This window comes from Oncorhynchus nerka, linkage group LG26 (genome assembly GCF_034236695.1).
Source record: "Oncorhynchus nerka isolate Pitt River linkage group LG26, Oner_Uvic_2.0, whole genome shotgun sequence".
NCBI classification, from domain to species: Eukaryota; Metazoa; Chordata; class Actinopteri; order Salmoniformes; family Salmonidae; genus Oncorhynchus; species Oncorhynchus nerka.
This window is the reverse complement of record NC_088421.1, coordinates 9,187,657-9,199,744: the sequence shown is the minus strand read 5'-3', so window position 1 is coordinate 9,199,744 and position 12,088 is coordinate 9,187,657. Positions and strand designations below refer to the sequence as shown.

Genomic DNA, 12,088 nt, shown 5'->3' with positions numbered 1-12,088 from the left:
GTCAACGCGTGGCTGCACTATTTCACAAAGTTGCAAAGTATGTGCACAGAGAAGAACTCATAGCCCACGCAACGCTCCAACGGTGTAGGTGTTTTATTAGTCAGTGGTTTGAGCGCAGGCTTAGTGCAACATTCACTATCACGTGATTCCTTTTCCTTGACCCCTGAACTCGGAATAAATTGATTTTTTTTTCTCTCTTTACAAACAAACGGTCTCACAAAAATACTTGCGTCCTGTTCTCCATGGGTTGTAGAAAGATATTAAGCTATTGCCTTTGACATTGACAAAAAGTTTAAATGTATTTTGAATGTAATGTTCCTAACTATCTCATCAATCTGTATTTATTTATGTTTTCTTTGAGAGTGTACATATTAGTGTAATCATTGGGTATGTGTGAAAGTATGTGAGAGACAGGCAAGAGACAGATACAAATCATACAAAATAAAGATAAAAGACTATGCATAGAAAAAGCATAACAATTATGCATAATGGGAACATATTATCTTCATATACATTATTGGAATTGGGAACTTTCCTATATTTTCAAATACACATCTGTATTCTCTTACATTTCCCTCCTGGTACCCCTCCATCCATAGGCCATAGTTGAGATAATTATTTTGTAAAAATACAAGAGATTTACAGAGGTGATCACAAATCAAACTATCAAAGGGGTGCAAGAGAGACAGAGGGATTATGTAAATTGCCAGAAGGAGCAGAAGGGTAAGCAGAAGCTCTAAATAGCAACTGTCAATGGCCCATTTTCAAGCCCACCCTTGGCCCCCAACCAACAGATACCTCTCAGTTTCAGGCTGACCCTAGCCCCTATTAATGGACCTTCTTCATTCCAAATACTGTATGATCAGCAGGATGATAATAGCTCTACTTTCACCTTGGCAACCTCTCCCGAAGAGCTGTATAGAATATAATGGGCCACAAACCATACCCCTTCCCCCACTAGAAATGTATGCATCAAAATGTGTTGAAAAAGACACTTATTATATTAATATTGTGCTGCAATGTCAGATAAACACATTTTCACCAAGGTCAATACAAACAAATCTGGTGTGAAATGCCTTCTCAGTTTGCAAGTATATTACATATATTGAAATCACGTACTTAAAACAGCAAATGGAACATTGAAATCTGGTGTGAAATGTTCAGTTGGGTCAACCTCTTTGCAGATAGGAAGGAATCAAAAAAGAATAAGCAATATGGTAAAACCCATGCAGTGGCAGGTAGCCTAGTGGTCAAGAGTGTTGGGCCAATAACCAAAAGGTCACTGGTTTGTATCTCCAAACTGACTTAGGCACTTAACCCTAGTTGCTCTGGATAAGTGTCTGCTAAAATGCCATGTCAAGAGAGTCTATTAAATTTGACTGCAGACACACAAATCAATGCTGCTAATATGTTTATTAGATGTTGATGGCTAACCCTTTCCTAATTCTTCTTGCAAAAAGCACAGCCCTTGAATGGCTTTGAGATGGCCCTGGAAATGGCCCGGAACATTCTCACCAACAGGGGACGTTTACGGGACTCCTGTGCAGGTGCTGGTGGCAGGTCATCCTCAAGTTGGGGAATGAATGGGACAGCATGATCATCATCTGTGATAAGAGAACATTGCAGGATCAGAATTGAACATGACAAATGTACTTTCATTCTCTCTGACCACAGTCTAAACCAACCAGACAAAAGGTAATACATCAAAATGACAGCATCTATCATTTGGACTTTGGGAAATGTAAGAGTCGCTACAATGTATGCCTGACAGCTCGTCAAACTCAGTGGCCTTAATCAGAGAAAACATTATGGGACCAGAGATGAATAAACCTCAGCATTAAACTCAGTAAAGCTGCATTCACTCTGACCACTGGCCACATCTTGGCAATGCATCAAAATAAAACGATCATCATTGTGTGTCGCTTACGCAGCGCAACTCGAGAGGTGCTGAAACGCTGCGAAGGCAGCTCCTTTTGAGTGGGGTTGCTCTCTGGTTCCACTCTGCCCTTGAACACCTGTTGCAGAGTAAATTCATCCTTCCATTAGACGCCCCACAATGTCTCACTCTGACCCCATTAGCTTTGGATTCTATTTCAGCTGTAATGAAGGGGAAAAACACCAAACATGGAGCTCCATACCTTGATCCTGACCGTTGGCAACTTTGGGCAGCAACTGAACCTCCGGCCCTGACTCTTCTTCTTCACTCTGGCAGAGGGGACATGACAAGTCTCTGTATCGCCAACAGCTGTAGAAGTGCACCTCACAGGCAATGCGGTGTCAAGGCAGTTGGCATGGAGCTCAGACATGTACTCAACAACAAGGTCACTGGAGGCCTGGCTAGTGCCTGACCTGTGGGTACTTGTGGCCTGAGAGAGACAACTCTCTGACCTGTACACAATATCTGGGGGCAGAAGAGATAAAATAATTAAGCTCAGGATTATGTTGTGCATATTTTACAATAATACACAATCTTGAAAATCGAATGAACACAATTGCAATTAAACTATTAAGCTCAATATGAGTGAATCCTATATTCAACAGGAGCTAATAAATGTATTGCACATTATAAAATAAAATAAATGAAAAGTGTTCATTTCACTTACCATGCACATAGGTCGCGGCAGACACATCATCGGTCAACGCGTCCATCGCCTGGCTACTCATCACCATACAAACCTGAGAGGTTTTAGATGAGACATCCTGGTAGATGTCACGGACAGACATCACATGAAGATGATCCTCTTCACCCACATCAGGCTCATCATCTTCTAGTCCGTTCAGAATGGAGTCCAACATCTCTGTGGCAACTTGGCACTCTTCGGTCATCTGCTCGCCCACAGATGAGTGCTCTGAGCCAGCTACTCCGGCTTTGATCACATTCAGAACCTTTGTGAGGATCTTCTTTGCGCTGTGTCGGACTAACTCCTGGCTGACTGCAACTGTTGGGTCTTTGAGGTCATTGTTGGTAGACACTTCCATGTCCTGGATTTTGTCAGCGGTTACATGGGTATCCTGGTGGTCTTGCTCATTGTTGAGGAGGCAACCAGTGTACAAACTCTTCAGCTTGTCCACAGCTGTGCTGTAAAGTTTCTGGGAGGATAACTGGACCTGTTCCCAGAACTTGCTCCGCTCTGCCCTACTCACCTCAATTGCCTCGTTTAAGTCCACTAGAAGGGACTCAAGAACGTGAGTTGAGGCCTCAGCAATGTTCTTTGAGGAGACGTGGGCTGACAGGATGTCCACGGTTAAAGGAGAATCTCTTATGACCTGAGTCACTACCCGTTGTGCCTTGGCAGGGTATTCTGCCATTAGGCTGTCGGTCTGAATGTCAGCAGAATGCTGCTTTTTCTTCTGTGTGGTCACGTCCTGTGCAGGGAGTGGATGGCTTAGGATAATTGTTTCCTGAACCCTCTCTGATGGTGGGAAAGGACAATCAATGAGCAGGGAGTGGTAGATGGCAGTGGAAGATATTTCTGGGTGTTCTCTCACAGCCTCCGGCTCCATGATTGCTGAGGTGCCCTGGAGCATCTCACCAAGTTCCAGATTGTCGATGCTCTTGACACCCGACGCTAGACGTGCTAGAAGGTTTCTAGCCATCTGGAGCGGATCAAAGGACTCATCTGAGTTGCTGTCAAGCTCCACACCATCAATGTCGAGGCCTTCAATCCCGTTCCGGTAGCCAACGCTCTGGGGCCCGGATAATGACTGGTTCTCTAGATATCCAAGGGCATCCAGGGTATCATCGACCACCAAATCCACCAAATCACTGGACATGGACCAATCACACAGGGATCCGCCGTACATTTCAGCCATTTTCAACTCGACGGCCCTGGTGATCTTCGCCGGAGACAGGTTCAGCAGGTGGTTGCTGCCTGACTGTCTGTCTGACATCCTGGTCCCTGATCTCTGGACCACCAGACTCTGCACCTCAGCCGACACAGCTGACAGGAAGTAGGTGCAAGGTGAGGACACCCGAACCTCATGTCCTGTCTGAGCATCGCTCTTCGCCCTCTGGATGCTGTTGATGGTTGCAACAATGACCTGACCTGCCAGTGGCCCTAGCTCTGTCTCAAGCCTGCTCTCGATCTCCAGAGGGGACTTTCCAGACAGCCGAGTGAGCGCCATCTGTCCCATGATATGGCCATTCATTGTGGTTGTGATTATCCTCAGCATCTGCTCAGCAAATTGACTGCTCGGTGAGCTGATGCTGGTCGAAGGAGCTTCGGCTCCCTGACTGGCACATCCTTTCAGCACAATCTGGGCTAGTCTTGCATTTATCTGCTTGATGATGATCTCCACAATGGCCATGATCAGCCTGGTGTCCGCAGACAGAATAATAGGCCTCATCTTCTTCGGTCTCCTCTGGATGGACGGCAGTATGACCTCACTCAGGGACCTGTGGGCGTCTCTGTGAACCTGACTGAAGATAAAGCTGTGAGACAGTCCAAACACAGACCTCAGGGGGTCTGAGCGGGGTCTGTCCCAATCCTCTTTATCTCTGTCCTCAGATGCGGAGCAATATTTTCTTAGGTTGTCATCCTCTTCCTCATTTCCCAAAGACTCCTCTGAGCTGAAGAGGGCCCCACAACAGAAATATGGTAACAATGACAATAACAAACCTTTCTGGACACAAACACTGCTAACATAATTTAAAAGAAGCAAAGGAATTTTATAAATTAATCAAAAAACTAAAGTCATACAGATGCAGGATCTTAATTTGATCAACAATGTAGGAAATGTAAAACGTGTAGTGTATTTATGGTTCAAAAAGGCTTCTGAGGTTTGTAATTTCCACTTGATTTTACCAACCCCTACAAAAATGTCCAATTAATTATAATCCAGATAATAATCTACATTTCCTGTTGCTGCAGAATTATTTTCCTGCTGTAGCAAACTTAAGATCCCACATGTGTATTCAGTGGAAATAAAACATTTTAGAGAAGTCATTATTTATACACAAGGAAAGGAAATAACTGTTTCAACCATTATGGGGAGGAATATGCTCATACATACAAAATGGGGGAGGGGAAGGGAGTTGGGTTCCGTGTGCTGGCACCAGTTCTAGGGTTGGCGACCTCGCTTGGCCCATGACTTGGCCCAAGGCTGAATCTGATGCATGTGGAGGCCGCTCCCAGATCTGCTACATTGATTACGACTGAAGACCAGGAGGAGGAAGTTGATGATGATGATGATGATGGTGTCCAGGGCAAATCCCTATCCATGCTGAGATCAAGGGCAGGGACCACCTCAGTTGAAGAGGCCTTCTTTACCCATGACAGGATGTTCTTGCACTTAGCATGAGCCTCAAATATGGTGAACTGTAATGTAAAAGAACAGCCGGGAAAGATTGTTCTAAAATCGAACAAGATCTAACATTCACTTAAATCCACCGTCTGTCTACATTGTGCTGTTTGGCGTATGTATTTATTACCTAATCCAAATGACACAACTTAATTGATTAAATAAAGTTATTCTATTCAACTTCCTCCCACCTTGTTTTTGAGATATAAAGCTTCTTCACCAGGTTCTCATTGTCTAGACTCAAAGTGCTGACTCGCCAGCTCCTGGTACATTTACTGAGGTTTTGTAATAGAATATCTAGGCCAGGGATGGGCAACTTTTATGGGGCAACAAAAAAATCTGAAATCATCATGAGGGGCCACAGTGGCTCACAGGCCTGCATACCCACATCCATACCCACACATGCAGTCAGAGTCGGCCCTTGCGTTTTAGGGGCCCTAAGCAAAATTGTGCCGGGACCGGCCCACTTTGCGAGCAAATCATTTTGGCGGACCCCCTCTTGAAAGTGGAGAGAAAAAAATATAAGTTTTAGTGTTCATTTCTTGCAATTCTTACTTTTACCCCTTTTTCTCCACAAATTCGTGGTATCCAATTGGCAGTTACAGTCTTGTCTCATCGCTGCAACTCCTGTAAGGACACGGGAGAGGCGAAGGTCGAGAGCCGTGTGTCCTCCAAAACACAACCCAACCAACCCGCACTGCTTCTTGACACAATGCCCACTTAACCTGGAAGCCAGCCGCACCAATGTGTCGGAGGAAACACCGTGCACCTGGTGACCGTGACAGCTTGCACTGCGCCCAGCCCGGCACATGAGTCGCTAGTTCGCAATGGGACAAGGACATCCCTGCTGGCCAAACCCTCCCCTAACCAAGATGACGCTGGGCCAATTGTGCGCCGACTCAAACCCAGAATCTGTAGTGGTTTAGACCACTGCGCCACTCAGGAGGCCTAATTTCTACACATTTTGCCCTGCGGCAGAGAGAACATTTTGACATTTTAGAACTACTTTCATGCAATTCTTCTCATTTTGCTATGGGACAGAGAGAAACTCCCCCACAGTCGGCAATTCAACCACGATTACCACAAGTTTAGATAGATGTCCACTAGATTAATTTAGCCCCCCAAAAATGTTTTAGCTAACATGGGCTAATTGAGTGACTGTCAGTGACTGACATAGGAAGAGGAAAATTGCTGATGCAAAACCACATCTTTAATTTGCACCTTCTGTATTCTACTGTACTAACTGTCAACAGTAAGTTGAGACAACGACAGTTACAAAAAAAAATGGATCCGCGGGCCTACACAAGGGGATCCGCGGCCGCCAGTTGCCCATCCCTGATCTAGACTGTGTCCCAAATGGCACCCTTTTCCCTATATAGGGCCCATAGGGTTCTGGTCAAAAGTAGGGCACTATGGAAAATGACACAATTTTGGGATGCACTCAAAGTCTATTTTACAGTTTCCTTGATGTTAGAAATTCCAGAGCTAACACTAACTCACCCTTTCATGCATATTCTCAGTAAAAAGAATCCTTTGCCTGCAAAAGAGGTAAATAGATGAGTACTGTTAATTATTAAAACTATCTAACCCTTGACCTCTACAGAACTTTCATAGTTTCATAGTTTTTATGTCTTCACTACTATTCTACAATGTAGAAACAAATATAAAGAAACACCCTGGAATGTGTAGGTGTGTCCAAACTTTTGACTGGTACTGTACATGTACACTACAAACACACCTTCTGATTGGTTCTTTGCCGGTTGCAGAACATACAGTATAGAGAATAGGAGGCAAGTATGGGGAAGACAAAGAGCAACCTACTTCTCAGTCATCTCCTCCCCTAAGAATTTGAGTTCTGAGGAGGGGCTTCTCTGGGCCAAGGATAGGTTGCAATGAAAAGTCTGATGTGGCTCCCATGTGTTAGATGGGCCGGCTAAGTCCTGATCACCCTTCTGCATCTCTCTCTCTTCTTCAGTCTCCTGTGACTGAGATGGGCCGGCTGACTCTGTATCAGCATCCTCCATCTCTCTTTCTGCTTCAGTCTCCTGTGACTGAGATGGGCCGGCTGATTCTGGATCAGCCTCCTGCATCTCTCTCTCTGCTTCAGTCTCCTGTGACTGAGATGGGCCGGCTGACTCTGTATCAGCATCCTCCAACCTTCTTTCTGCTTCAGTCTCCTGTGACTGAGATGGGCCGGCTGATTCTGGATCAGCCTCCTGCATCTCTCTCTCTGCTTCAGTGTCCTGTGACTGAGATTTTACATATCACCTTCCTCAGACTCTCATTAATTAGCCTACATTATTTATCAAAAGGTTATATAACCTTTGACCTCTGACCCTGGAATCTCTTCAGAAAGTCCTCTATGTATAATGTCACCTTGGTGATCACCTTTACCCAACTACTCACTATTCCTGACTTTGGCAGATGGCAATACTTATCTTGCCTTTCAAAATGTGTGATATAAAAAAAAATCTGAAAAACAAAGCCTACCTCAACTTCTTTCTTCTCCATATTATCACCGGATGTATCACCCCAAAAAATTATGATGCAATTACATTGCAATAAAATGCAGATTAATACATTTTCGACCACCAACAACGCCAACTGGATGACTGAATGGATGGTCAAATGTCTGATCTGTTTCAAACATATGGAAGGCGTTCCATAAGAACACGATCCCTTATGACGTATTTGATACACGTCACAAACGTAATTTTGCGGTAAATGCAACAGTCAACAGGTGGCAGCAAAATCAACGGTGAAACAACAGACCAGACTAGACCACTGAGCGTTACAATACTTTTCCAGTCAAATCAATTCTGCCTCCATAAAAAACGTTGCTCAGCCTCGGACCTCAGAACAGGCATTGTCGCGAGTTGTCACACAATAATTCCCGGGTTCTCAAGCATTATTGCATACATGCCAACAACAGATACTAGACTAGACACTATTCCAGTCAAATAAAGTCTGCTTCATAAAAAAATAACATATGTCTCGGCCACCACAAGCAGACTTAATTAAAAATGCGTAAAGGAAAATTGTTTCAAAGTGTGTTTGTAAAATGTGAGGCTATATATTATATATTTACACCTACGCCTGTTTACACACACTCTTTGCAAAATATACCATTTTGGTTCGTTTGCTGATATCAACCTTTGGTGTTGCGATGGTACATCATTTTCACTTCCCATTGTCTAGACTCGAATATTTGACAGCACATGTCGATATCACCTTGAACTGTTGTGTGGCGCTAGAATGCACAAAATAACATTGGTGATTAATAGGCAAGCAACATGTCAATCCATTTTTGACCTCATCCAAACCCCACCCATTCACTCGGCAGCCTTTATAAACTAGCTGTCATCAATTCTTGTCCTTACTGATTGTTTCCCTGCCTTGAACGGTTGTCTCCTGGGTCTTCTGTCAGTCTCTTCATCGCAACTTTAAAGGTATGCTACTTGAATGGTGGCGCCACAACTCCCTTAATTTAGCATTAAATCACAGCGTTGTGTTTTACGCGTCTTATCGTTGTCGATCTATTCCTTTTCATGCTTTTAGGAAGTTGGTGGATCAGTCTTGCTTGTGTTTTGCCTTTCACATTGACTAACGTTAGCCAACTGTCAGCTAGGATGCCACATAACGGCTTGGTTCTTCGCTCGTTTCTACCCAACTCGCTAGCTAATTGACATGCATTGTTTGACGCTTTAAAGTTTAAACCAATGACTTGGATCAGTCCTATATTAACTATCGATAGCATGCTATCTCGTAAACACCGGGGATGTGCATTTCAGTTTCACCGGACGTGATTGGCTTGCGTGGTGTTATCAGTTAATTTACAAAGCAAACTAGTTAAGCCTTGCGGGTTACCTTAAACCAATTTATTGGTCTCTTTCGTGTTACAATCAGCTCAGTTGTAGGTGGCAAGTACTTGACAATTCGACTTTAATCTACTTGGACTTTATTTCGATTAACGGCAGTGGCAAACCGGGCAATGTGGCATTTTACTAAATATGTCTGCTTTCAACAATGGGATGTGCTCAAGTTCATTTCTTTAACGTCCTCCGTAGCTCGCTTAGAAAGTTAAGTTAATGTCAGTGTAACTCGGACTTGCATTAAATCTGGACTTGAACTGCTTTTCGTTGGTCATTCAAACAATTTAACAATCTCGATGTAAAAAATGTTCACTTCTGTCAAATTCGCTTATCTGTTCGTGTGGTTGTGATTTGATTAGATGACTGTCATTTTAATGTACTTAAGTCGGTAGGTTATTGAATTTCTATTTTAAAGCCCAGAAGTTATGCTTGCGCTAGAGTTCAACACTGCATTGTCACTCTGCTGCAGCATCTGGTTGCAGTCGAATGTAGTGAACCGTACTTTTCATAGATCTAAACATAAAACAGCTAAAGCCTGAGCTCACTTTGCACTACCATTAACTAAGCTACAGTACCAGTAAAACACTCCTCGTTTGCCCATGTATGTAACATGAGTTGCGCATTGGCAACGAAACAAATTCATACTAAATACCCCATAGGCATGGAATGGGCATGTGGGAATACTTTCCGCAGGATGGTGATAAGAATAGATTTGTACTGGCCTTGGCCACTATCCCACTAGGTACAGTACATCTGTTCACTCCATAGCAGTCGAGGTGACATTGAAGAGCTGTCAACTGGCGGTACATTGATAAAAGGTTGAGCTGATGTATTGTGCAGAGTGGCCTGGCTTACTCCATCCACTTCGGGGGGCCATTTGCATATCCACAACCACAAATTAGGCAGTTTATTCATTGTTAAAGTGTATTTCATTGATGGCCCACCATCTCTATCCTCCTGTTGCAGCACCATGGCAAACACTGAACGTACCTTCATTGCCATCAAGCCCGATGGTGTCCAGAGGGGACTTGTGGGGGAGATCATTAAGCGCTTTGAGCAGAGGGGCTTCAGGCTTGTGGCCATGAAGATGATCCAGGTATGTGAGTAACTGCATCTTTTCAGAGGTGCGTCTTGTAGGGTTCAACGGCATTGAACTGAGTCTTTGTGATTGCAGGCATCTGAGGACCTTGTCAAGCAGCACTACATTGACCTGAAGGACATGCCCTTCTATGGTGGCCTTTGCGCCTTCATGCACTCTGGTCCCGTTGTTGCCATGGTAACTATCCTCCAGACACTACTCGCAGGCCTCTTCAAAATGCTCGCTCACTGCTAATGCCACCCTGAACACAATACTTCAGGTTCTCTTGAGCAGTGATTGTGATAGAATGTATTGTTCCACTCAAGCCTCAATTTTACCCTCTCCTTGCGTTCAGATCTGGGAAGGCCTGAACGTCGTGAAGAACGGCAGACTGATGCTGGGAGAGACCAACCCTGCAGACTCCCAGCCCGGCAGCATCCGCGGTGACCTCTGTATCACGCTTGGCAGGTAAGTGTCCACTGATGCCTGTCCATACAGAATCTCATATGGGAAGAAGTAAAGTGCCAAGCCAATTTGAGTAGTGGGTGCAGCATAAAAATGTGTAGACCATCGTTGGCCAGGAATCTGATATTCATGCTGTAATGGATTTTCTTTGTAGAAATGTCTTCCGCAGTGGCTATAGTTCCAATAAACTTAAAGCCTGTTATCCACATGATGCAGAGTTGCTGATTTGCCTTTTGCCATTACAGGAACATCATCCACGGCAGTGACTCCCTTGATAGTGCCAAAAAGGAGATCGGCCTGTGGTTCAAGCCAGAGGAGGTGGTTGAGTACAAGAGCTGCCAACATGGATTCCTGTATGAGTAAATAAAATGGACTTGGAACTGGAACCATCTTATCGCAAACCATTCTGAATGCTGTTGATCTGGAATTGTTCATGTACCTTGTGACTTGAAGGCACTTACAAATGTAAATAAAAACAATCATGAAGTGGAACATGCAAGGCTCACCTAGTTTACTTGATTAAAGCGTTGATTTCATGAATTGGTATTGTCCTCTGACTTCTGTTCAGTCAGTGTGGGCCTCAACATATTCATAAATGGCAAGGAATGCTGTTGGATATCCTTTGCAATTTGCAAGATGTTTACATGCCATTTGTCTAAGGTGTTACTGATCAGGGTGCCCTCTACTATAGCTGATTATGCTCTCCTGTGGGGGGGGTATAAATGTGGGTTGACTACCTAATTGGGTCATCTTAATTCTACAACCGTGACAGTTCTGATACCTGTTTTCCATTGGGCAAGCCTGACAGGTTTTGGTAGACCTTAACTGTTTGGGCAACATTACAGCATCTCATTGTGCAGAAAATATTTGCAATGTGATGGTTCGGTATTGTCAACTACACCATTCTGGGTGTTTCTTGCCAAAATGGGATGTTAACCTATATGCCTGCTATATTGGTTCCCTGTTTGAAGTGGCTCAACTTTAACATTAACTATAGCAGGGATATTCAACGCTTACCCTGTGAGGTCTGGCGCCTGCTGCTTCTGTTCTACCTGACTTGCACCCACCTGGTATCCCAGGTCTAAAGTGATTGGGGGGGAGCAGTGATTTTTTTTCTACTTCCCCAGTGTCCAATAAGCTGGTGGATGAATGTTTGTCCAGTATGAAGGAAGTTGGCATTGGCTAAACTTTAGCTCAATGACCTCTATACCAGGCTGTATCAGGAAGGCCATAATTGTCACTCACGCCACCCTAGTCACTGTTCCCTCTGCTACCACATGGTAAGCGGTACCGGAGTGCCAAGTCTAGGTCCTCATTGCCATAACCCTGAAGTATTCCGTTAATGGTGTAGTTAAAACAATGGACGCTGGCA

General features: G+C 44.2%; 2 protein-coding genes across 2 annotated transcripts; one reads left to right on the top strand and one right to left on the bottom strand.

Annotated features, from left to right (window-relative positions):
- Nucleotides 1-78: 78 nt before the first annotated feature.
- Nucleotides 79-4,876, bottom strand: LOC115110216 (uncharacterized). Its single transcript, XM_029635669.2, has 4 exons — nucleotides 2,604-4,876; nucleotides 2,139-2,401; nucleotides 1,928-2,015; nucleotides 79-1,604 (listed from the first exon to the last, which is right to left on the bottom strand). Exons 1-4 carry the CDS (start codon nucleotides 4,345-4,347, stop codon nucleotides 1,441-1,443), a joined length of 2,259 nt encoding a protein of 752 aa, XP_029491529.1. The 5' UTR covers nucleotides 4,348-4,876; the 3' UTR covers nucleotides 79-1,440.
- Nucleotides 4,877-8,640: 3,764 nt separating this feature from the next.
- Nucleotides 8,641-11,208, top strand: LOC115110215 (nucleoside diphosphate kinase A-like). The gene is made up of 5 exons (XM_029635667.2): nucleotides 8,641-8,750; nucleotides 10,140-10,269; nucleotides 10,348-10,449; nucleotides 10,607-10,719; nucleotides 10,962-11,208. The coding sequence occupies exons 2-5, from the start codon at nucleotides 10,144-10,146 to the stop codon at nucleotides 11,077-11,079; spliced, it is 459 nt and encodes a 152-aa protein (XP_029491527.1). The 5' UTR covers nucleotides 8,641-8,750; nucleotides 10,140-10,143; the 3' UTR covers nucleotides 11,080-11,208.
- Nucleotides 11,209-12,088: the final 880 nt, after the last annotated feature.